This window comes from Ahaetulla prasina, chromosome 7 (assembly GCF_028640845.1).
Source record: "Ahaetulla prasina isolate Xishuangbanna chromosome 7, ASM2864084v1, whole genome shotgun sequence".
NCBI lineage: Eukaryota > Metazoa > Chordata > Lepidosauria > Squamata > Colubridae > Ahaetulla > Ahaetulla prasina.
The window spans coordinates 28,022,072-28,049,527 of NC_080545.1; the positions used below are offsets into that span (position 1 = coordinate 28,022,072).

Here is a 27,456-nt window from a genome sequence, read left to right on the forward strand (position 1 = left end):
TTTGGTTTTAAATGGGTTTTATTATTTATATCTCTATTTTAAATATTCGCCTATGTAATAAGTTTTTAAATTTTAAATTTTAAATTTTAAATTTTAAATTTTAAATTTTAAATTTTAAATTTTAAATTTTAAATTTTAAATTTTAAATTTTAAATTTTAAATTTTAAATTTTAAATTTTAAATTTTAAATTTGGTTTTAAATGGGTTTTATTATTTATATCTCTATTTTAAATATTCGGCCTATGTAATAAGTTTTTAAATTAATGTTTTACTGTATATATATATGTTTTTATATGGCTGTAAACCGCCCTGAGTCCCTAGGGAGATAGGGCGGTATAAAAGTGTAAATAATAAATAAAACTAAAAAAAAAAGGGGGGGGGATTGCAGTACTTAAATATCTTAATAACCCCCCCCAAGAAATCAGTTAATATAGTTAGGGCATTTTCAGCAGCTTAGAAGAAGTTAGAACCAATGAATTGATAATCAGCGTGAATCTATCCAGAAAATTGTATTATTCAGCTTTCTTCCTAGGTTGTTTTGCTTTCTTTTTGTTAGTTTGAGGTACTAATCCACCAGTGATCCTTCCACTTATCTCGGAGTTGGTGTGGTTGAGCTCAGTGTATCAGGGAAAATCTCTACCTGTCATTCAACTCATAAAGGCCAATGAGCTCTGCTTGGGTAACTTACTGAAAAAGATCTGTCAGCAATTTTTTTTCTGATGTGACTCCTGGACCTTTCACCCTTCTACAAAATGCAAAATCTCTGCATTAAATTTTCTCCAGTTACAGCACCATCGTGCTGAGAAAAAGAGTGAGCTTTTGCATTTTTGTTTGCAAAACAGAATAATAAGCTATTTTTCTGATATGCCCTTACCAGTATCTTAGGGTTTTTTTTCTTTGCTAGCAGATTTTCTGAACTTCTGGGTCATCTGAAAATACTTTGCTCTTGGTATATTTTTTTCCCCGATTTATTTTCTGACCAGGAATTCAATGATTTTTAAAATTATGAGTAAAGTTGATAAGTTGGTTTGCAAATCATAGGAAGCCATACACTACGGTTTACCATAATGGCTGGAGCCCTATGTTACACTAAGTCATGCTGGTCTTAACTGGTGGCGAGACTGCAGATGTAAAAGGAAACCATGCAGTCAAAGAACAAGGTGGCCGGACACCATCAAAGCTGACACCAGCCAGAGCACAGAACAATTCAAAAAAGTAGTGCAAGATCAGAAGACATGGAGAGATCTGGACCATAGAATCACTAAGAGATGGACATGATTGAATGGATATCATCATCATCATCAAGAGTGAAGAGTAAAAAAGATGATATTGATGGAGATAAACCAGCTGTATTCCCAGGGCGATGCGAGGAATGCAACAGGTCCAAAGTAATCTGAGAAAAAGAGGAAATAGCTGAGATAGCAGTATAAGAAATAAGGGAATAAAGCATAGTTAGAGTAGGAAGACTGATACCAATCCCACTATGTATACCAGACCAAGAAAGTAACTGCAAGTGAAAGCTGAAACTACGGGTTAAAACTTCTTTATGATATTGGCCTTAGTACCAGAATATTGCAAGTCTATTTGCATTGCATGCTCTGAGCTAAATTTGGCTTATTTCTGTCAAGCTCATCTTTACCATCTACAGCAGAGATTCTCTACCTTAGCAACTTTAAGATATGTGGACTTCAATTCAACATACTGCCTGGGAAATTCTGGGAACTGAAGTCTACATATCTTAAAGTTGCTACGGTAGAGAACCCCTGCTCTACCATGAGAAAGATGTTGGATCACTGTCCAGCTTTAGAATAGAATAGAATAGAATAGAATAGAATAGAATAGAATAGAATAGAATAGAATAGAATAGAATAGAATAGAATTTATTGGCCAAGTGTGATTGGACACACAAGGAATTTGTTTTGGTGCATATGCTCTCAGTGTACATAAAAGAAAAAGAAAAAAAATACCTTCATCAAAGGTACAACATTTACAACACAAATGATGGTCATAGGTTAAGAATGATTATTCCTCATCTTATATATAAATAATGCCATACACTACATTCTTCAGTGATTGTTTTACAACAAATGCAACTTTATTTAAACTGAGGTTGAAAATCTTATTTCTCTTTCTCAGATATCTGCAGTGTAGCAGATTAGAAGCTATTCTCATTAGGATAAAGGGATAATTTCCACTATCTCTTATTTTAGTTACAGACTGATCTGTTTGAGATCAAATCTCCAAATTTTTTTCTGAACAACTAGACAACCTGCGCCCTGTAGGGTCATCATTATAGAGACATTTCTTTACCTAAACAGAGAAATAGAATGACAGCTTTCCCGTTAAGTTTGCTTGTGGGAAGCTGGCAGGGCATATCAATAATCTCCCTCCCTCCCTTCCTTCCTTCCTTCCTTCCTCCCTCCCTCCCCTTCCCCCCTCCCCTTTCTTCCCAGGAAGTAGGTAAGTGGCTGCTGCTGGGTGAAGGAACTGGAGCAAAGGATTGTGAAACTGGCTGGGAAACTGTAATGGAATGTTGAAAGTGAAGATCATGTGACTGCAGCAGCAGCCCAGCAACAGCCTGTTGCACCAAGCAGTCACAATGTCTTTAATTTCACTCTCTCAGGACACAGATTTGGAACACTTTGTATAAGTTAGCCCATTTGTAGTAACATGATTCAAAAACTGTTGCCATAGGGTGCAACATTTCAGCTAGGTAAATGTCATGACAAGAGTTTTAGTAATATATAGATAAGAAAGTAATCTCTAATTCAAATGCAAATCTATTTACTGTTCATATTTTTGTTTTTAAGTCATCCCATGGGTGCTGTCCTCCTACTATGATATAAACAGACTTTATTTGGTATTAATAATATAACACAGGTATTTTTCCAGGCCTAGAGAAATTATGGATGCTTCTAACAGGATCATCCCAGACATAAAGACTTTGGTCATCTTGCAATGTGAATGTAAAAAGAGCACATCTATTATTTTGTCTAGTGAATAAGGCAAATCCTTAGGGGGGACGGCACTAAACCAGCAAAGGGCAATCAGTGTTGATATGTTTTTGTATTATTTTAGTATTGCTCTGACATTGTTCTTTAACTGGAAAAGAAGGGAAAGCTCTTGAATTAAATGTGAAAGCATAAACAAATGGGTGGGATTGGTTAGGCTGCAGAACCGGGATTCTGAATTTCACTGATAGTGGAAAACTGATATCCTAACTGCCCAAAAGATTCAAAATCCCTATTTTCTGTTTCTGAGCTTTGCAAAAGAACTAGCATCGTTTTATTTCATGGCTCAGAAATGCAGCATGTATTCTGTGACCCTTTGTCACCTCTATTCACAGAGCATCAACGACATAGAGAGCGCAATGCTGTAAAACGAACACACAGATCTAGCAAAACTCCCATTTTCCTACAATCCTAAACACAATTCAGGCTAAGGAATAAACTCCAGTGAAGCCACTATCGAAAAGACAGAGGTGATCCCAGTGTATCTAGCAGTATCTGCTCAACAAACAAGCAGCCTACCAGGAAAGGGTCCTGGGTGATGGGGAAAGGCTTTTTGTCTAAAATGTCCCACTAGAAATTAACTCATTAATTAAAAGGCAGTCAAGCAGGTACCCATAGTTTTCACCGCCTTCCTGCTTGACCTACCTTCGCTGTGACAGGAGGTCCTGAGGGCCCCTGAACAAAACAACTGAGATTTGTTTTGTGGGAAGGAAGGAGGCGCTGAGTGCCGTTCAGACGTCAAACCTGAAAACGGTGCCGCAGAGGCACCAGCCATCTCACTCCATGCCCGATCTTGTCAAGGCTGGGGGCTCTACTATAACCAGCTCTCCTGCCTTAGGTAGTTCTCGGATCCAGCTCGCCACCCGGCTTATCTTCCAGCTCCAAGATCTTTTCGTTAGCGGAGCTGGTAGTCTCAGCTCCGGGCATCATTCTCTTCTCATCACCTTTAGCCCCTGGAGCGGTGCGGTCAAGAAGGAAAGCAGCGAGAAGGCGCAGGACCTTCCGGCGCTGGGGAGGCCGCGAAGCAGGCCAGAAGGCTGCCGGAGCGCCGACAGCAAATGGAGAGGCGCTATTAGCATTCAGTTCCACGTGTTGCTTGTTGTGGGCGCCACAGGTTTCCCACCTGTGAGTCGCGCCGCTGCTGGGCGGAGCTGAGCTTCCCTCCCGGCCGCTGAGGGAAGTAGCGACGGGCCGGGCCGGCCGCTGATAGGACCCGATCAGAGCTGTCCCCAAGCTCGACCCCTTTCGCAAACTCCGCCCTTCTCTTTCGGCGGCGCTGCTGGCTGCCTCGTAGGAAATAGTCGGGCGTGGAAGCTCGACGTGTCCGGAAAGGTGTCCGTCGCTTGGGTTCCAGGCGCGCCAGCTTCGCGGCGGGGCTTTTCTTTATACGTCCTGCGAAAGGTGCGCTCCGGCCGGGCACCATGCTCGACCCGTCCTCCAGTGAGGAAGAGTCCGACGAGGTGCTGGAGGAAGAGAGGCGGGACCTGCTGGGGGTGTCCGGCGGCAGCGGCCCTTCGAACAGCTCCCCACGAGCCCTCCCGGCTCCTAGCCGGGACTCCGGGCGCCAGGGCAGCGGTGGAGGCGCAGCGACCCGGCCGGTGAGCCCCAGCCCATCGCTGCGGAGCGAAGGCAGAGAAGAGCAGGAGCGGCTGCAGAAAGAGGAGAGGGAGAAACGGCTCCGGCTGCAGCTTTACGTCTTCATCGTGAGGTGCATCGCCTATCCGTTTAACGCCAAGCAGCCCACAGACATGGCCCGGCGGCAGCAGAAGGTGAGTCTTGCAAAGCCTTGCCTCCCTCCCTCTCTCTTCTCCGCCGCTTGTTTGGCGGAGGGGATCCGTCCGGTTGGCTTCTTTTCCCTGCAAGATCACTCACAGTCGTTTCCACTGGGTGGGTGGGTGGGTGGGTGGACGCTGGAAAAGGAAACGCAGCCGGTAGCTGACCGGAGAAGGCTGGTTTGTGTCCATTGTTGTGTCGGATTCCTGTTTGAAGTGCGGGGGTTGAGAAGAGGGCAGGTGCAGTTTGTTACGCCGAGTCCGGAAGAATTTTATTTTCAGGAACTTCTATGGTGGCTGGATCCGGTGATTGTAGCCCGGCGCAGGATCTCTTCCACTCGTCCTGCCGCCAAATCCGTTTCCTTGGTCCAACAAAATAGGCTTTTTATGCGGGGGTGACTGGCTCCTGAGGAAGCGGGGGAAAGTAAATTCCCCGGTGAAAAAAAAGCAGGCTCTCATCTGGCGTATGGCACTGTTTCTTTTGCTTTTTCTCGCAACAGGTTGAGTTGCTCTTCATTAGTTAACTAAGCCAAATGTCGCCGCGTTTGCAAGAATCCAGGCTAGTCCTCTCACGGCAGTTCTTGCCGCTCGCCTGTTTGTGGGATAAACAAGCTCTTTTCAGAATAATCTTAGATGTTTGCCAGTAAGTCCCATGAGTTCGGTTGACAGGACCAGTATAGAGTGCAGAGGCTTTTTGAGAAAAATAACACAAGATTCCTGTTTGGTATGAAGTAAGTAAGCTTCGGTTTATGCAGGTATCTGCTCGAAAGTACAGCATGCTGGCTGAATGCAATTGTGGAGAAGACTGCAATAGCAGAGACTGTAGTTAACCATCAGGATTGAGGGGCAGTTGGTTCAACCTTCTTGGGATAGAGTTTTCCCTAAAGTAAGTTGTGGCAAAAATCATAATCTAAGGCTAGTAGCTTTCATTTGGAGTAGCCACATCTCAAAGTGGCATTGGCTGGAATAACTCAGCCCCTTCCTCCCCGCCCCCCCATGGAATTCCTAATTTCTCAGAATTCCTTTCTGCTCCCTGCTTTCCCCTTCTTTCCACTTTTCTTGAAGTAATTCCTATTTGTCTTCTTAAAGAAGGGAGATCTATTGGGCCAAAGCAATGGAACACTACTGTTTAGAGCAATAGTCATTTGTTTAGTTTTGGGTATCCTGTGAAACATTTGATCAGTAAAACAAGCTCTTAACTTTGTAATGTAATGGAACAAAATTCATATATGGGGAAGAATTTAGAAAAACATTCTTCAAGATCGTGAATTTCTTGATAGCCACAATAAAAGGGTCCCCCTCCTCCTCTTCCAATATTCTGTTATTTTATTATTCCCTGAACAGCAACTAGTGCATTCTTCAAAACTTTGGAACAGCAACATGATTTTCAAACTCTAATTTAAATTCTGTTGTCTTTGTGTTACCTTCAATTTCATTTCCTCAAAGTAAATTGAATTCTCCTTGCTTTTCAGAAGCTAAATCCCAACATAGCAGCAGGTGAGGTTGTGCAGGGCAGGGGGAAGACATGAAGAAATTTACTTAGAAACATAGATTGATTGTTCACTCTGTATACTTTACATACACATGCCATTCATTCTTTGGTATCTCAAAGAGAGGCCCTGCTGTATTAAACAAGTTTGGACAGATGGTACCAGACAAGCTAGACAATATGAAAGGGACTTCATGTAAGAGAAGGTGCTATGCTAGATGAGCGGAGGAATCTATAAATTGTAGTCCCAACATTGTAAGGTTGTTTTAAAGTTCATAAAAGTAACCTTTCTCTATTTTTTTGACTGTGTTATTAAGATATCAAAATTACCCCATATGTTCTAAACAAGGTCTTTCCAGCAGTCAAATTCTGCCCAGGTATCATTTTTTATGAGCTGCCAATATTTGATTCTAAAACAATCTCAAATTCTTTATTTTATGTCAAGTAAACGTTAAGGAAGCAGGGAATGACAAAAATAAAATGAATCTTTTTAGAAGAAGATAACCATAAAAGTGGTATGCGTACTAATAATCTCCAAGCTTGATTATTGAAGTATGCTCTGCTGAAGGCTGTCTTTGTTTCTGGTCTGGAAATTTCAGTTGGTACAAAACTTGACAGCCAGATTGGTCTCAGGAAGAATCCAGAGAGGGCAATAAGGTCAGTGCTTAAAGCATTGCACTGGCTATCAATTCCTTTCTTGGCAAAATACAAAATGCTGATCATTATGTGTAGAGGGGAACCTGGCTTAAACCCAGGCTATTTGAGAATGCTTCCTTCTCTCCTAAACTGCACGTTGCCTGTGATCATCTCAAGAGGTTTGTGTATGTGCTGGAGTATATCTGATGGTGACTCTGACTGAGTTTTATGTGTTGCTGCTCTAGCTCTTTGCAGTATACTCCCTGCAGAGATGTGACATCTCAATTCGATTAGTTTGTTTGTTTTAAAGCCCTTAAACCCTGTATGGGTTTTTAACTGATGTTAAATTCTAATTTTAAGAATAAATTCGACTTGATTTTTCCATTTGCTTTTAATTTTTATTCAACTGTTTTAAGAATTTCAGTTATTTTTAAAAAAGAGACTTTGTTAGTTAGTGCTGTAATAAATCAAAGCAATTTCATTATCAAAGTAATTAAAACACTATGTGTGTTGGGTGAAAAAAGTTTGACACTTTAGCTCAGAATAAATAATACCTGTAATTCAGGAACAATGGCTTTTATATTCCCTAATTAATGAGCTCAAATTTAATAGCCTTGGGCACTTATATTTGTCTTGGCTACATTAATATTTGTCTTGCAATGAAATTGTATATATTGTAGAAATTCATCCTTGCTAAAATCTTGCTTAAATGTTAGTATGGAGATGTATAGTATTTATATTCATCAGAACCTATTTTGTCAGAACAATTCAGATTCTTTTCTGTTACTCCAGGTGCAGGTTCATTTAAAGGGCTGTAAGAACTATTGTAGCTTTACTGGAATCCAAATGTTTTGCAAGGATAGATAGCCACATTATTTATTCATCAAATTTATTTACATGTCGATCTCTCAAAAGATTTACTCTGTGTGGCATACAACAAGACTATAAAACAGTTAATATATAAAAACAATTAGTACTTAAAAAATCACAAAGGCTAAGAGAGGAAACAGATGTTAACAATGATGGAGCCACTTCAATACCTCTTGCTCGTTCTTAAAGGTCTCCAAGCCTGATGACATTACCAGGTTTTAAGGGTCTTGTAGAAAAACAATCTACCATTGGGGGAGTGGGGTAGGGAGATATTTCTTAAGAGGGCATAGAAGGCCTGCCTTCTAGACTTGGCAAGTTTAGTTCCCTAGCAGATGAAATTCATAGCATACCTCTTCTGCCAGATCTCCCCATGGGATGTGGAGATATAATAGGGTAGAGACTCTGGCTCAAATAATGCTAAGTGAATGAAACAAAGATTGCTTGCTAGTATCAAAGAAAAAAAATTCTTAGATCTTTTTTTGTGAATGCAAAGCCTATTGATATTATGTATTTTGGATTAACATAGTAGCTTGGAGTTAATCAGAAAGCTAACCGGCAGTCTTGCAGGAGGGCATAATGCTCCTGCAGTTGTTAAATGAGAAACATTGATTTATACAGCTTTGAATATAAAAGACTGGACAGCTGATAGATGTGTGTGTGTTTGCGCGCACGCGCGCACACTCTATTCTTTTAAATTACTCCAAATGCCATGTGCAGTCTGAGGTCTGCTTAAAGTACTCAATTCAGGATAAACTAGAGTTGCAAACATCCCACCCCACACAAAACTACCATTGAGCAGCTTTGGGGGGTGGCGGCTTTGCTATATAAATGATTTTCAAGTGATTTATTTATATACCGGTATATACATAGGTTTTCCTCATTGAATGGTCACTTATACAGCAACTGTTTGAATTTACAATAACACTAAATGAGGGGGATCTATGACAGTTCCTGATAGTTGCAGCCTTTGCACATCCCTGCTGTCAAGTTATCACAATTTGGATGCTTGACAGCTGGACTGCAGTTACAATGTAACAATATCCTGCCATCACGGATTGCCATTTGTGATCTTCATTGCTAATTCTGACAAGCAAAGTCAATGGGGAAGCCGGAAGAACATTGAAAATGGTGGTCACATGACTATGGAACACTGCAACTGCAGCATTTGCCTAACAACTGTCATAAGTCAACTGCAGAGGATCTGCTAATTCAGCTCTCATAGGAACATTTTGTTCTTGTGCAACATGCTGATCACTTTAATATAAAAGGATCTAGTGCATAGCTATATTAGAAGAGATATATTACTTCTCTATTTTATATATGTGTGTGTGTGTGTGTGTGTGTGTGTAGGTCTTGGCATTTTCGGGTCTTTTCCCGTGTAAGGTTGACAGTATCTTGGCGACATTTTGAGCTCGAGAAGCATGAAGCCAAAGACACCAGCTTGAATATGATGAGTGAGACCTCGTCGAAATGTTGCCAAGATACTCTCAACCTTACATGGCAAAAGACCCGAAAATGCCAAGACCTACATACCTATACCCGTGAAAACTTTATATATATATATATATATATATATATATATATATATATATATATATATATATATATATATATAGATATAGATATAGATATAGATATAGATATATATATATATATATATATATATATATAGATATATATAGATATATATATATATAGATATAGATATAGATATAGATATATAGATATATAGATATAGATATATATATATATATATATATATATATATATATATATATATATATATATATATATATATATATACACACACACACACACACACACACACACACACATATATTGTCTGTCTGTCTGTCTTTGGTTATTTGGGTTTTCTCCCATGTAACATTGGAAGTGTCTTGGTGACGTTTCGACGAAGACTCATTCGTCATCTTCAGGCTTCAGCTTCGTGCTCCCAGAAGCACGAAGCTGAAGCCTGAAGATGATGAATGAGACTTCGTCGAAACGTCGCCAAGACACTTCCAATTATACGCGGGAGAAAACCCGAATAACCAAAGACCTACACACACACACACACACACACACACATTCTTATGAAATAACTGAATATCTTTTTTTCTGAAATACATGCACTATTTGGACTTTAATATTATAAAAGTGAATTTGTAAAGATGCCAATAAATGATTTGAAGCATTTCTTATCCTGCAATCTTTCCCCAATATTATAAATGTTTAGTTCTGCTTAAAATTGAAAGGTGATCCATGGTCCATCTGTAATATATGTCCACAGTTCATGATATGAAAACTTGTTTTTTGATTTCACTTATGATTAGGTGAGAAATTTATCATGGAAATTTTTTTAAAACCAACATCAGAATATAGCTGGCCTGATAATGATTTGACCTTCTGTTTGAGTATCAGCACTGTATCTCAATTTCTAGTGCTAGAATGGAGGCCTGACCAAGACTCCTTGAATGATAAAAGAGGTGGCTATGTCATAAGAGAAGGCATTTCTATCTTGACACCTTTTTTTTTCCTTGGCACAATAGCTCTCCAAGTAAACGATCAAGAATAGAAGAGCCTATACATACATACAGGTTTGAAATCTGCAGAAACAGTTTTGGGGTGTAGAATATTTAGACAAGTATTTCTCAACTTTGGGAATTTTAAGATGTGTGGTCTTCAATTCCCAGAATGGTTAGCTGGAGAATTCTGGGAATTGAAGTTCACAGTTCTCAAAATTCCAAGGTTGAGAAACCCTGGTTCTGATTTTGGACATGGGGATATTGTATTTTTTATTATATGTGACATTGCTGATGGATATCTGATATGGTTTCCTTCTTCAATCCCGAATATAGAGCAACTGCATAATTTGCACAAGATTGGCAGCAAGAGCATTGTGTATTCAATGGGAGATGCACATTCAAGCCATAATAATTCCGAAGATAACCACCTGTGAACTTTTTCTCAAGAGTGTTCTGATCAGAGATAGCACCGACCATAATTGATTGGTGAAGAAGCTCCAAGATTAGATTTCAGTGCACATGTTAACTGGGATTGGAAAGGCCATATTTGAACAGGTCTCTTCATCATTTCTAGTCATATATACTAGAATAGAGGTGTCAAACTCGATTTCATCGAGAGCTGCATCAGGGTTGTGTTATGACCTTGGGGCGGGCGTGGCCAGGGTAGGCATGACCAGCTTGATGTCACTCATCGAGGCTCTGTTTTCGGCCACGAAGGCCCTCCCGGGCTCCGTTTTCAGCCACAACAGTTTCCCCAGGCTCTGTCTTCAGCTGCGATGTCCTCCTGCAGCCCTCTGTCAGCAAAAACAGAGCTCAGGGGGGCTGTACATGGCCCTCCCGGGCTCCATTTTGGGCTACGATGTCCTCCTGCAGCCCTCTGCCAGCAAAAACAGAGCTCAGGAGGGCCACGTGAGCCAGTCCTTCACTGTTTCCAGGGCACGCCCATAAGCCAGATCTAAGACCCCTGTGGGCTGGATCTGGCCCAGGGTCTTGAATTCAACATCTCTGTACTAGAATATAATTTTTGCAGTAACTTATTGTTAAAGAAGTGCTTTCATGATTGATGTTGGGGATTCCACTTCATAACAGATTGGCAACTGGTTGGCTTTCTTTGAAAGTTATATCCAGGGAATGCTCTGTAATATTCCATTTGGGAGTTATTAGAATTGAAATAATTGAAGCTAGGGTATTGCCATACTGCAAAAATAGGACCTAACACTCTGCATTTACACGTTGAAGAAGCATCAGCCTTTAGTTTACAGCTCTGACTCCAGAAGGACAAGTTCTGGATGTGTTACTTCAGTGGGATTGCAGTTTCATCTAGAATAAAGCATTTTCCCAATTCCTAACTAAAAAGTGCTAATCAATAGCTTAAATTTACTGACACTCAGCCTGTCACTGTTCCAAAATAGCCTTCGGACACCTTCACAGGCTTTCCTGATTCAGTAAAAATAGAGAGGTGACTGTCATCAACCTCTTGATAAGCCTTAATGGATTTGTGTCAAAATGGAACATTGGAATTGACAGAAGTATGGATTAGATTCTATCTGTTGAATCTTGCTGATCTTATGCTATATCTCTTGCCAATATCACTTTTATTGTATAGTATTAACCATTTTCTTTCCTAGTTAGCTAAAACTAGTTTTAATTTTTCATAGCCAAAGTTACCTTTTCATTTTTATGAAGTCTTCCTTCTAAACCAGGGGGTCTAGAGAAGTGGTTCTCAATGTGGGACCCATGCCCCACAGGAGGCCATTTTGATTTTTAATGGGAGCAATTGGAACCTTGTTTAAACCAAGTTAATGGCCTTTTAGGCTTCCTCCTGTAAGTAGGAGTTCACTTTTTGAATAGTAAGAATTATATGTCACAGGAGGGGGGGAGGGGCGGCATCAGGGTTTTCAAGATGCTTAGGTGGGGCATTGCCAAAAAAAAGGTTGGGAGCCACTGGTCTAGAGGCTGGCTAAAATCTTCTATTTATATTTCCTACGGTCGTTCATTGTTTGGTAATATATTTACAAGAGTCAGTGTGGTATGTGGCTAAGGTATCAGATTAGAAATTGGAAAACCATGACTTCTAGTCCCACCTTAGGGACAAAGTCATTTGGGTGATCTCAGACTTTCCCTCATCCCTAGGACAAGGAGGCAATGGCAAACCACTTCTGAAGAACCTTGTTAAGAAAACTGCAAGGGCTTGTCCAGCCAGTCTGTGAGAATCGGACTTGATAGAATAGAAGAAAAAAATGTTTGCAGGAATGTTCCAGTGGACTTTTAATTGAATCATATGTCTATGGAGATTCTCAGTCATCCAGATCATAGTTGTCCAGCTGCCTCTTGAAAGAACACCTATGGGACAATTGAATCATATGTAATCAAGTGGAAAAACTGGAAAATAGGATAAAATATTGAAAAAATGCTTCTGTGAAATATTTGTCTTTTCAAATGAGTGCAATCTATAAGATAAAACTGAATTTAATACATGTAATATTCAAATTATTATACGGTACAGAGTGCAGCAATGGAGACTCAGGTAGGCACTTATCTTTTCTTATTCAATCTCAATAAAACTAAGAGTTGGATTAGAGTGTGATTAGTACCTCAGATGAAAGGCCAACCTGGAAACCCAAGTTATATGCTAAGATTGAAAAACCACCTGAATGGGTGAGAATAGCAGACTCCTATATTATTGCTGAGAAAGTTATGTATAGATGTTCATGAAGCCATCGAGTGCTAAGCATAGCATAAAGAAGACATGATGTAATTATAAACTAATTTCTCAGGTTTCTCCAAAGTTCACTGTTTCAATCTTCAATCTGTTGCTTCTTCTTACAACTTTGGTAGAGTTTTTCTGTCTAAGACCGTTTTCATTAATCCTCCAGAATTTTTTAATTCTGTTTTCTTTGGGGTTCTAGTGGTAATGAAGAAGGGTTGGGTTACTTTTGAGATGACAGTAAACAAAGTGTGTTTATGTTTTATTGTAGGCCTCAGTTAGCAGATTTATTTCAAGTACATACTTTTCCAGCTACAAAACTAAGATATTTATATTTTGACAATGTCTTTGGGCACTTATATAAGAATAAATTATACTAAATAGTTTATACAGCTGCTTAGAATTCTATTATATATTCCTCCTGTGGGAGATTGTTGCCCTGAAAGATTATGTAAAATATTGAAGTAAATGAATAAATATGACAAAGAGTACACTTGTATATAATTAGCCCTGAACCGACCAATTTGTTATGTTTGAATCCTCAATCATGTAGAGAGCTATCATGGATAGAAGACGCTCTGCTCTAGAGAATAGAATAAGCTGGAAGGGACCTTGGAGGTCTTCTAGTGCAGCCCCCTGCTCAAGCAGGAAAACCTATACCATTTCAGATAGGTGATTGTCTAGTCTCTTCTTAAAAATCTCCAGTGATGGAGTGCCCGCCATCCATTTATGCTATTAGTTAATTGTCCTTGTTAAGGGTAATCTGGGCTCCCAACCAAGGTCCAAAACAATCCAGGTCATACACATATAAAGCCAGTCCAGAGATATTACAAATACCAAGTCTTCTTATCAAACGTAGACTTGCACAACAAACCAGATCTTCTTTAGGAACACAGTTCAATACACAACTGTCAGTAAATATTGAGGAATCAGTAAATAGCCATGATCAAGCAATGATCATAGAGCTTAAATATACAGTTGCAGCATATCAACGGGTAACGATACTGTAGAGTCCCTACAAGCCATCATTTAGCTTTCCTTATATATATTGGCTACAGAGGTCAGCCAGTCAGGATGCATGATGATGCAGCACAGCCTTAAAGCAATATAATACCTTTCTTACTGCAAACATACATAGTTGGTTTATATATTGCCTGGCCAACTAGTTAGACAAATAACAATTTCCTAACAGTCCTCACTGTTAGGAAATTTCTCCTTAATTCCAGGTTGCTTCTCTCTTTGACTAGTTTCCAACTATTGTTTCTTGTCGTATCCTCTGGTGCTTTGGAGAATAAATTGACCCCTCTTCTTTGTGGCAGCCCCTCAAATATTGGAATACTGCTATCATGTTACTCCTAATTCATTTCTTTAGACTAGCCAAACATAATCCTGCAGCTGTTCTTCATATGTTTTAGTCTCCAGGCCTTTGATCATCTTAGTTGCTCTTCTCTGAACTTTTTCTAAAGTCTCAACATCTTTTCTCTAGTATGGTTGCAGTATTTCAGGTCTGGTTTTACTAGGGTTTTATAAAGTAGTACTAGTACTTCACGTGATCTTGATTCTATGCCTCTGTTTATACAACCCAGGATTTTCTTAGCTTTTTTGACTGCTGCTGGACACTGCTGGCTCATATTCAAATGATCGTCCACTGGGACTCCAAGGTCCCACTCACAGTTACTGTTTTTGAACCAAGTGTCACCTAATCTGTACTTATACCTTTGATTTTTCTTGCCTAAATGTAAAACTTCGCTTTTTTCCACATTGAAATTCATTTTGTTGGATAGGGTCATTGAGAAGGTTGTCCTCAATACAGGAAAGACAAACTGAAAATGATGGAATTTGCATGCTAGTTCCTATAGCTTATAAACACGGATGCCCTATTGCTACTTGCCCAAAGAAGGTCCCAAATTACCATACTTTCTTCAGTTTATAGAGTTTACGTTACATTGGCTTGAATAGAGCTGAAGTTCCTTCTGCAGATGGTCCAATAATGACTTCTACTGTAGGACTTGCATATAGGTAATTATACTAAATGAGTAACTGCCTTCCAAGAAGTCATCTCATTTGAGTATTTTAGCACTACCTGATTTTGAATATGTGGTTGGGGTTTTCCAGTGTGTTGAATGGAGGACTTCTTCTTTAAGTGGAGGCCTCCTTTGACTTAGAAAGCTACAAAAATGTGCAAAGCTAGGCATACCCCTTTCATTATGTCCTGTATTTTGCCAGCATTCCTCACATTTGTTCCTAATTATGTTGCACTTAATATGTCATTGACACATTTCATCAAGAAAGAAGGAATATCTGTTAGGTGATATTCTGAGAATAAGCAAGTTTTTCTCTTCTTCAAACAGACATTTTGCATCTCAGTCATTCTTTGCCCTCCAAATTCCATCCAACCCTTTTTTATTTAGTGACTCCTATAGATTGTACCTCACCAAGGGAAAAATTGTGTCAGGAAACACACCTGCTTCCTTGCACAATGGTTTTATAATCAGTTCTTGCTTTCTGAATGGAAATATGATGCTTTCTGAACAAGGAGCTTTTAGTCATCAAAGAATTTTTCTAACATTGACACCATTTCCTGAAGGAAGTGAACACCCCACTGAAGTAGGTATGGGCTCACAGGAATCTGAAACTGTTGTAGGAATCTGAAACACCCTTTCATAGAACCAGAACACAACTTGATTCTCATTTCAACTTTCTTATCTTTATTTTTATGAAAATAAACAAGCTGATGCCTGCCATATAAAGCAAAGTATTTTATATACTGAGATCAGTAACTCTCTACCATCCTGCACCTGGAAAACTTTGCATTGCTGCTTAGATGCGTGGGCTCAAATAAATATTCTCAGGGGATCCCAGAGGAAATCTTACAGTTCTGCTACATAAGTCAGCCATTGGGAATGTTTGCAACAATCTGTTAATGAGTGTTTAAAATGATCCACTTCTGTCCCATGAAGTGTTGGTGGCATTGCAGTAAATACAGATCAAGATTATGCCAAACCTTTACCCACCAAGCACATTGGACTGCTACATCCCTTCTCTCTCCACAAGAATTCACAACAGTTTCTTTAGGTATTACATTATGTGTCAAGACCCTGGTAGCATTTATCTTTTTAAAAAGAAAAATGTTTATTGCTGGTAGTGACTGTCTTCTGCATCTGAAACTATCTGCTTATTCAGCATGTTCTGATCCTATGATCTTTATTGAAAAGACCACAATTCTTAGGTATGTTGGTGAAGTCTCAATGCTGTTAGACGTGAAGTTCAATTTCTCCTTTATCCATCGGCCTCAAACCGATGGTGAAATACAGAGGATAAATGCAATATCTTTTGGTGCTGTGTAATCTGCTAGCAAGACAAATAGCCTGACCTTCTCTCTATGGTTGAATTTGCTGATAATAATTGAGTTCTTTCCTCAGTTCAGGTATCATTCTCCAGGCTATTATGGCTACCACATACTCTTTTCTAAATGCATCCCTACCCTTCCCAAGGCCCCCTGTTTTTTCCAGGAACTACAAGTAATGCAGGCCACCTCACGGAGCAACTTGATTGTTCCAAGGCTGCCTACAAGCTGTCTTGTATATCTGAGGTGCCTCTCACCTTCAGTTGTGTCTCTCCTCCATGCAACCAATTAAGAAGCTGGGTACCAAATTTATTTTGTGTACTTACACAGATAAAATCTGCAGCTCACAAGCTGTAATGTTATATAGGAATGATCTTGGAGACAAGAGGAAAAGCCACAGAATGGACAACTAGCATGTAATAGATGTCAAAGACCACAGAAGGAAGGAGGGTATGTGAATCATTTTAGAAGGGAGCCTCCCTAGTTTTCCAGAGAACAAACGGAAAGGAGAGAATAGTACTCTGAGGCTTGCAAAATTGATGTTATCCCTTCAAGGTAATCCAGACAAGAAGTAGAACAATGAATGCTAGTTCAATTTTTATTGTAAGGTTACATTACCATAATCTATCATATCTCAGAGTTTTACTCTTCTCCTTTTACTCTCCAGAAAATGGGGGAGTTCCTTCTGAAATGCATCTCATTCCCTCAATTTCTGTGAGGTGAGATACCTTTTACATTTCAGTTGTCTAGTCTACAGCTCTTCCTCCTATGTCTCAGAGTCCTTCCCACATACAATTATAGAAGGTCACAAAGAGACTGTAGTGCATTGTGTTCATTTAATGGTCTTCCAGACCACTTATGGTAGCTTTAGGCAACTATACAGAAAGGTAGACAACAGCTCTTCACAGTTCAGCTGATGCTTACCATCTTGCAGTTTGTTGAATGCCTCTGTGAACCTCTAGTTGGTTCATGCTAAAAGCTTGATTGTGATTAAATGGTTTTTTCTTTTGTAAAATGTTTGGTAGGTATTGAAGTGAAAGCCCTGCATCAGCCTAAAAAAAACACAAATATTTTTGACAGAATACTTTTTCTATTTGTATGGATAAAAGCTTGCCAAATGCTTTCTGTGGGACTACAACACTTTATTTTATGAGTTAGGGTTTGCTAATGAACTAATGCTAATTTGTTTTGAAATGCAATGAGTATTAATTCACTTTTCCTCCTTTGGATGCCAAATGAGGTCAGCTCTGCTCATAATTGGGAAGTAACAGGTCTACCAAGAAAAATGGAGTTTTAAAATAGCAGTTGTCACAGAGCATTGGGCTAGTGATTTGCTTTATTTAAATAGCTCACATTTCAACTGACTTAATTCCTGCAACTAATTATTTCTCATTTCATTTAGGAAGCAGTTTGCGAACAAAATATCCAGTTAATTTGAAAATTTATTTGTCGTGACAAATGGTTATTTTTTCCTTCACTTAGGTATATTTGGATCTTTTTAGTATCTCTTTCTTTGGCCTAATATTATATCATGCCTAACTTAAAGGGAAGGAGGATCAATGAATTAATAAATCGAATACAGTAGAATATAAGTTGGTCTATTTCTATTGATGACCACTGTATTTAGTTTGTATTGGGGAAATAACAACTTGTGGGTTGTTATTTCTGAGACCTGACAGAATGCAAAACATTAATTTACTTGATTAAAAGAAACCCCTGATTATAACCAATTCTGGGAGCTCTTACATAATAAAAAGTCAGAGCAATAAAATAAAAAACATGATATCCTTGCAGGAAAACATACATAACAGCAAGAGCTCACCTACTATTTTGTATTAGGGCCTGAGAGAATAGCCAGCTTTTCACGGTCTCTAAGAGAAGAGACATGGCCAAGGCTCCAGTGGGTGGCAGGAGATGTGAGGTATGTCTGGATTTCAGCTTCCAGTTGTTTATAGCTGTTTTTCATTAGAAGAGGAAAGACACTGTCACTATCAGCCTAGTCCAGTGTTGACAAACCTTTTTGGCATAGAGTGCTGAAATGGGAGCGCATGTGCATACGTGTGTCAGAAACTGGAAGAGCAGCCTCCTGGTGCGTATATGTGCACCAGGAAGATGATTTTCTGGTTTCCAACCTGGTCTTCCAGTTTCTAGCATGCATACATGCACAAAGACCAGCTGGCCAGTGCTCATGCACGTGCTGGAAACCGGAAGATCATCTTCCCAGTGATGCATGCGCACTGGGTGACTGCTCTTCCCGTTTCCGGCGCTCCCGTGCATATAAAGACCACCTGGCCAGCGGACCGGAACCTGAAAGAGCAATGGGCAACGGCTTACATGTCCAGAGAGATTGTTCTGCATGCCATTTCTGGCACACGTGCCATAGGTTCACCATCACAGGTCTAGTCCTATGATGGATTGTTCCATGTAAATGCCACTCCAGTTTTTGCCTCCTTGGTTTTTGCCCCCTTTGGCAGTGTCAGGTATCTGCTCTCATAATCTGTAGTTAACTATCCCCAAATGGGTTCAGACATTGCACCGGATCATTATGTGATTTGCTTTGTTAAAGAAACCGGCTTTGTGTGTTACTTGAACCCCAGCCATTATCTATTTTATTTGGATGATAACATATAGTGAACATAGCTTAGTGAGACCTTCTTCTCCTTTTCATATTATTTGTCCATGTACAGAGATTCTTTAAAAAAAAAAGCATAGAAAAATACAACGTCCCTTACACATGGAGGTTTACAGCTCAGACATTTTATTTTCCCTTCTTCCTATTGTGAAAATAAAGCAATTGCACAGCTATTATGTGATGCACTGCTTCCAGCCTGGACAGGGAATATGCAAACAATCTTTCATTCCAGAAATCAGGTATCCTGCTTAATGTACTGTGTGCTAGGGAAGATTGTTAATTCTTTCGGAAAATGTATTGTTCTTGCTTTTTATGCCACATTGCCTCATAGTGCTTTTGTATTAGGATGGCATTTACAGAATTTTGAATCTATTAGAGGTTTTTTTTAACAAAGAGTAAATCCATAATTGGATGTCCTGGGATATCATAATCATTAGAATGGCCAGTTGGAAGCCTCTCCATAGTAGTTCAGTTCTTCATGCTTGCTTCACATGATAATCTCATTCAAATCTGTTTGTAGATTATGCAGCAATTAAATATTTTTGAAAGATGTATCAAAAAGTCTGCCTCACCTACAGAAAAATCTGTGAAGAGAAATGGACTGATAGACGAGAAGTATGTTCCTGTCCTTTCCCAGTCCCCCTACCCCCACACACATAGTATGAGTGAGATTAGGTTTGTTTATTTCCTATAACCAACCTCATAGTCATTCCCCAGGTCCCAACTCTGCATGGGCAGCCCTTAGAGTCAGTTTCAAGCAACTTCTGTGACTGAACGTAACAAAAGCAATGGGAGAAAGGTAACATGCAGTCTCTTCCACACCTTAGGTATAGAGACAATGCCAGCAAAGTGAATTAATGAACTCTGCTCAAGATGACAGCAAATGCCAATTGCAAGGCCTAATGAAAGCACCCACAACTCTTCATACTCTAGGCATGGTGAAGGCAACTTGGTTTCAATGAGTTCAAAGCACAACAAAGGCAATACGGTTTCTACAGGCTGAAGACATGACAGGCAACTTGACTTCAATGGATGCAAGGCACAACACTGGCAACACAGTCACAATAAGTTCAAGACAATGAGTCACAGGCATTCACAGATGGACAGATTGGGAACAGTTGTCTTTGACAACCACGGGGTTCCAGGTGCCAAGGTAAATAGGCACTGACCTGTGCATCTCATTAGGAGGGGCAAGGCTTCCTCCTTGCAAATTGCATTGCCAATCTCCATTGCAGCTCCCTCCGCTTAACTCTGTGCAACATAGGATCTAGTGAGGGTGACAACCCCTCCTTTTCTGTGCTGACCGACTGCAGCTGAGTCTCTTCTTTGGCCCGCACAACTGGCTAGTTGTCATTGCTGACCAGCTGCAGCTGTGCCTCTCCTCTGGCCTGTGCAGCTGGCTGTTGTCCAGCCACTTTCTCGCAGATTCCCCAATATTCCCAACATAGCTTCACCTCAGCGGTCCAATTCTGCCACAGAGCTTTCCATGTCCCCCTGGTGCTCCCCTTAGTCCCTTTCAAATGGCCCTGGAGCCGATTCTTCCTTCTCATCCAAGCTGATGCCCGAGGGAGCCATCACAGTTCTAATAAGTTCTGTTCAGTAGAATTGTAGCCTTAGTGAACATGCAAATGGCAGTGGATATTATTTCTATATTTTCAAAGGTATCACAAACCCACAGCTTCTCCAAAGGTAGAAGTCCAGCTGTCTGCCTACATGTGTCTAAAACAGAACTTGTTTGGAAAGCAAAGTTAAATTAGTGATGAGGCTAGTGATGGGTGTGCAGTAATTGTCAACTTTCTCAGGTAACTCGGGTAAGAAACGTGATCCAATGAGCTAATTCTACTTTTTGGCAAGGCTACATTATATACATCCTGCACATCTGAAAATACAAGTCTCCTACCATCTCCTTTACAGGCCCAAAAGCTAAGAAGTATCCCATTTGAGCCTCTTGCTCTGCACTTTCCAGCTGCAGACTATGCCCTGTCTTATCTCACCATTCCCTAGGCAGCATTTCTTCCTCACATCTTCCCACGTACCACTTCAATCACAAATTGGAGCAACAGCAACACAGGTCAAGATAGAAAATAGTCTAGATCAGATTGGAAGCTGTTGTTTTTAATTGAATTTTTATGCTGCAACAATTGCACATCGCTTGGTGGTACACAAATATTTATTTATTTATTTTATTTATTTATTTTGTCACAACAGTATACACAAGCATATATAAAAAATAAATAAAATATAAAACTTACGTCTCGAACAGAGAGATAGGAAATTCCCATATGAAACCCAATATTGCCCCTGTGATTTGGGTACATAGAAATCACAGCTCATGTTCTTTTGTATTGCCAGTTCTACAGGGACATTTGCCACCAGTTGATTACTCCTCTTTTATTTAAATTTCCAGGGCACTGTGATAGCTTTTATTATTAAATAATCAAAATAATTGTATTTCTTTAAAAGTAGCAAAATTTTGCTATATTATGTGTAAACCTTACCCACAAATGGTTGCTAATATTTTTTGTTGTTAGGAAATAGTTTGTCCATTGTATTGATTGTACTTTTATTGGTCAATGATCAAAATAAAGGTTGATGTTCTTCTTCTTCTTCCTCTTCCTCCTCCTCCTCTTCTTCTTCTCCATCTCCTCCTCCCTTCCTTCTTCCTTTTACTTATAATACAATAAAAAAAATAAAGTAATAGTGCTAGTAGTTTGTTTATAGCTGCTGATTAGAGGTAGAACTTGAAATTTGCATTGGAAAGTTCTGCTATTTTAGTATTATTTAAGCGTTGAATACTGTTCCACATTTGTACATTTTATACTACAGTGCTCAGTTCCATAGCTGCAGGAACCAGCAACCAGAACACTCAGGTTTTAAGATGTTACTCTTTCACACAAACAGGACATAGCCAATGCAGAGACCTTGAATTCTGTTCCCAGGAAGCTTAACTTCATGGCACAGTGTCATCTTATTTACAAAATTCTGCCAAATCATTTTTTAAAAATTAAATGTTTATACTGAATTTTTATAAAAACCACCTTATATAACTTATTGCCAAACAAACCTGGCTTCCTTGTTGGTGTTCTTATTTCTTAAAAAAAGCAGTTAGGGATTTAGGAAGCAGAAACAAATTATTCTTATGATGTCTGAAGAAATTGTATTACAGGTTTGACTGACAGCTTGAAGGATGGATTTTGAGATGTCCTAAATCCCAGGTGATGCCTTTTTTCATTTTTATTTTGGCACCATCCAGCTAGTATTAACTCCTGGCACCTGCCTAGATAGATCCTTGTAGTTTTCTTGCAAGTCTTTGAAAAGTCACTTGCCATTTACTTCTAGTAGGGATGAGAGAGAACAACTGGCCTACGGTGACTTGGTTGGCTTTGCCCCTAAAGTAGGACTAGAACTCCCAGATTGTAATCTGGTGCCTTAACTTCTACACCAAACTGGCTCTCTTTTTTAAGTTGTTTTTTTTAAAAAAATCAACTTTTCAATAATGGCAGTTCCATATGCTTCCTTGAAAATAGTTGCATTACTAGCCATTCCATTGCCAATTTTAAAGGTAGTGACTGTAGGAGATATTTATGCTTTCGTGAAATCAGGAACATAATTCAAATTATTAATGCATACTACAGGATGCAGTTCTGGCTGTACAGCCACATTTTTTAATAAAATGCTCAGAAGTTCTTAGATAAAAGTTGTAAAACAGGAAAGAAACTATTGTCTGACTTATCTAAGGTATTTGAAGAATGTTGCAAGTATATTAATATAAATTGTGAAACTAAGAGCTGCTGTGATATGGATCAGATTCTCAGCAATTTTCAAAACATAATTCAAAACTGTCCCTTTTTTAATAGTTTTGTTTTACATGTAGAGAGAAAAAAAACAAAAGTATATAAAGAACCACAAATTAATTATCCTGTCTTAATAAAGCTAACCTTATATACATATTTTGGTAATGCTATAAAATTAAGCTAATTTATTCCCTTATTTTAAACATATTTAAATACATCAATATACTCAGTCCAAGAGAAGAAGGGATAAATTATACATGGTTTCAGTATGGAGAGTTACAAGCCAGATGGAGAATAGATCAGAAAACGGGTATTATGCAAAATGAGGAAAATTTGGTAAAACAAATTAGAGATCAGGGTCAACTGCATATTAAGAGGTTGTATAATGTGTTGATAGAAATAGACTCAGAAACGGAATTAGTTAAGGACTGTATGATAAAATGGGCACAAAACATTCAGCAACCCATAATATTGGAAACATGGGGAAAAAATTGGGTTAGAAATGTTAAATTTACACAAGCACAAAACTTAAGAGAAATTTTTTATAAAATGTTTTATAGATGGCATTTAGATCCTAAAAAACTGGCATGTATGTATCCGAATATGCAGGCTAAATGTTGGAGATGTGATTGTGAGGATGCTACTTATTATCATGTATGATGGACTTGTAAGAAAATCAAAGAATTTTGGATAAAAATCTGGTGGATTATGCAGAACATTTTGAAAAAGAAGATAAAATTTACTCCACAGTTGTTTTTATTGGACATGATTACGGAATGTACGGTAATAGAGGCTAAATTGATTTTAAATTTAATAACAGCTGCAAGACTCTTGGTTGCACAATATTGGAAGAAAGAAGATTTACCTACAATGGACACTTAAAGTATTGAACTTAGCAAAATGGCTAAAATTTCTGCATATTTGAAAGACTATTCTCAAGAAAGATACATATCGGAATGGAGAAGTTGGATTGACTATATTCAAAATAAGTATCAGACTAAAAAGTATCAAATAGCTTATGAGTGAATCTAGGAATGGTATTATATTAATGTATTAGTTTAAATGGGAAAGGGGAGTTAAGGGTGCAAAAGGAGAGGAGAGACTATGGGTTATGGTTTTTGTTGTATTTTAGTTTATGATTGTTATTTTATACCCTGCATTTTGTTCTGGGAAGTCTCGGGGGAAGGGAGGGGGAGGGAAGGGGAAGGGAGTGGGAGGGGGCGGAGGGGGGAATAATTGTAAAAAAAAATTTTTTTGGTAAATTTTTTTCAATAAAAAAACTATATATACACCAGGGGTGAAATGCTCCCGGTTCTCACCGGCTCTCCCGATTAGGTAGCGATGGCAGCTGCTGGTTTGGAGGACCGGTAGCAAAAATCCCTGGCCCCGCCCCCTGCCTCTGCTGAGCCACACCATCAGCAGAGGGTGTTTTTTTTACTTTTAAAAGTTTTTCTTCAGCCGAAACATGCCTTTAAAAGTAAAAAAAAAAAAAAAACCTCTGATGATCGCAGGGCTGAACAGAGAACATCAGAACACTTTAAAAGTTTTTTTTAAAAAAACCCCTATTCAGCCGAAGGGGAAAAAAGGAAAGGGTGGGGGGCTTTAAAAGGCTCCTTTGACAATCCCAGCTGAGTTCCTCATCACCAGAACCTTAAAAAACATGTTTTCTACATGTTAAAACAATTATTTTAAGAGGTTCTGGGCTGCTATGAGGGAACCAGCTGAGATCGTCAGAGGAGCTGACTTTAAAACTTTTTTTCCTCTGGCGTCTCAGAGGAGTTTCCTGATCCTAGCAGGCTTTTAAAATCACTTTTTAACAGCCCCCACTTACAAGAGCCCCCACCCATGCCCACCCAATGCCCCCTCCTCACTAACCTATAATTACTGCATAATGCTCCTTTCGGGCTGGCAAAGCAATGCTTACTTCAGCTACTGATTACAGCCTGCTTTGACTTCCTGCTTTGCTGAATGAGGAACTCTGGGATTTGAAGTCCATAAACCTATAGCTACTGAAGTTGGAGACCCCCTGATCTAAAAAAATAAATAAAAATAATAAAATAAAATATTTGTGCAGCTTTCTGAAATTTGGTGTGTTTCTGTAGTGTTTCACTCTAACTACACAAACACACAAAATCTCAGAAAGCTCTATGTGGCATTTTGTGTGTGTGTGAGTCAGTTGTATTGTGTGTGTGTAAAGTGTGAAAGTTAGTTTTTGGTACCTCTTATAGTTTTGAATATTTTGTTTATTATTTTTATTATTTATTGTTATTGGCCACGCCCACCCAATCATCTGACCACCAAGCCACGCCCACCAATTAAGCCACGCCCACAGAACCGGTAGGGAAAATTTTTAGATTTCACCCCTGATATACACTCAGTTCAAATGTGTAAATAGTCTCCCTGTTAAGGTTCTCAGTGGTAAAATGCTTGTTTGAATATGGAAAGAGAGAGAGAATTATAATTTTCAGGATATAGTAATAATAATGAGACAGTTGTTGAGATGGGCTTTATAAAAATCAAATAAATAGATATTAATTAGTCTGAAAAGGATGTGATGTCTTTGGTCTCTAGTAAATTGTCAAAGCTTTCTCTTTGAGTAACATTAATTTTTTTTCCATGTTACATAAAGCATAAATTCATTCTCTTTTTTCGTAGAGCTATCAGGCTAACAAAGACTGTGTCTATAAATTTGCATATTTTACCCTTTTAGTCTTTCATGTTACTGTCATTTCTTTATATACCATTTTACCTTACATCACACTATTATCGTTCTTACAGTTACAATATTAATATTAAGTATAGTTTTATCTGTAGATTTTAGTGATACAGTGATTTTACATTTGACATTGCAGTAACTGTCCCAAAGCTGCTTTTTCAAGAGGCAACTGGAGTTTCTGGTTTTTCTTTGAAGATGCTTGCTTCTCATCCAAGCGAAACGTCTTCAAAGAAAAACCAGAAAGTCCAGTTGCCTCTTGAAAAAGCACCTTTGGGACAGCCATGACCTGGATGACTGAGAATCTCCATAGACATTTACAGTAACTATTTTTATCTATCCCACAGATTTTATCCCATAATTTTATACAAATTACACAAATTTCTAACGTTGTTTTTATAAAATTAATCTGACAGTCTTGATGGTCATTGCCATCATTGTTTTTTGTTTTTGTCACAACAGTATACACAAGCATCAACATAAAACAACAACACATCACACAAGCATATATATGAGCAAAAGTATGCAACAACCATATCAATCTGATACAATGAAAGGAAACAATAGGACAGGAACGGTAGGCACTTTTGTGCTCTTATGCACGCCCCTTATAGTCCTCTTAGGAATGGGGTGAGGTCAATAGTAGACAGTTTTTGGTTGAAGATTTTGGAATTTTGAGAAGAAACCACAGAGTCAGGTAGGGTGTTCCAAGCGTTAACAACTCTGTTACAAAAGTCATATTTTCTGCAATCAAGATTGAAGCGGTTGACATTAAGTTTAAATTTATTGTTTCCTCTTGTATTATTGCAATTGAAGCTGAAGTAATCTTTAACAGGAAGGACATTGCAATAGATGATTCTATGTGTTAAACACAGGTCTTGTCGGAGTCGGCAGAGTTCTAAGTTTTCTAATCCCAGGATTTCAAGTCTGGTGGTATAAGGTATTCTGTTGTTTTCAGAGGAGCGGAGAACTCTTTTTGTAAAATATTTCTGGACATGTTCAATTGTATTAATGTCAGAGATGTGGTGAGGGTTCCAGACAGGTGAGCTGTATTTAAAAATAGGTCTAGCAAATGTTTTGTATGCTCTGGTTAGTAGTGTAGAGTTTTTTGAAAAGAAGCTATGCAAAATTAGGTTTACAACTCTTAGAGCCTTTTTTGCTATGGAGTTGCAGTATGCTTTCGCACTTAGATCATTTGATATGAAAACTCCAAGGTCTTTAACAGGGTGGGGGTCATCTGTAAGGTAATGTCCATCAAGTTTGTACTTAGTGTTTGGGTTCTTTTTTCCAATATGTAAGACTGAGCATTTGCTGGTTGAGATTTGGAGTTGCCAAGTTTTAGACCAATCGGATACAAAGTCAAGGTCTTTTTGAAGGGTAGTAGTATTGTTGGTGGTGTTAAATAGTTTGACATCATCAGCAAAGAGAACACAATAACTTGAGATAAGGTCACAGAGATGTTTTATGTATAGTATGAAGAGCGTTGGTCCAAGAACGGTCCTTGAGGAACGCCACTTTTGACAGGGACAGGATTTGATAGAGCGTTGCCAATTTTGACCACTTGTTGTCTGTTTGACAGGAAAGCAGTTATCCAATTGTGAAGAGGTCCTGAAATGCCGTAAGATTTAATTTTAGGAGAAGTTTATCATGTACTACTGAGTCAAAAGCTTTGCAGAAGTCTATGTAGATTGCATCTATTGCTTTGCCTTGATCAAGATTTGTAGTCCATATGTTTTTGCAGTGGAGAAGTTGTAAGTTACATGATAATTTTTTTCTGAAACCAAATTGTTTTTTAGAGAGTAGGTTGTTTGTTTCGAGGTGGAGGATAATGGTTTGGTTGATGATAGATTCCATTACTTTGCAGGTGACGCAGCATAGAGAGATTGGTTTGTAATTTTCAACTAGGCTGGGATCTCCTTTTTAGAAGATAGGGATGACTGTGGCTAGAGACCAAAGTTTGG

General features: G+C 38.8%; 1 protein-coding gene across 7 annotated transcripts in view; it reads left to right on the forward strand.

Moving 5' to 3' along the window:
• Positions 1-2,545: 2,545 nt before the first annotated feature.
• The window catches only part of CADPS2 (calcium dependent secretion activator 2), a 374,092-nt gene continuing 349,181 nt past the window's right edge, over positions 2,546-27,456 (forward strand). For 2 of the 7 annotated variants that reach the window (XM_058189605.1, XM_058189607.1), the window contains exon 1: positions 2,554-4,780. In XM_058189605.1, coding sequence (XP_058045588.1) covers positions 4,433-4,780 — 348 coding nt within the window. In that variant the 5' untranslated portion in view covers positions 2,554-4,432. Of the gene's footprint in view, positions 4,781-27,456 lie in introns of all 7 variants that reach the window. The other 5 variants (XM_058189609.1, XM_058189610.1, XM_058189611.1 and 2 more) reach the window with 4 other exon arrangements.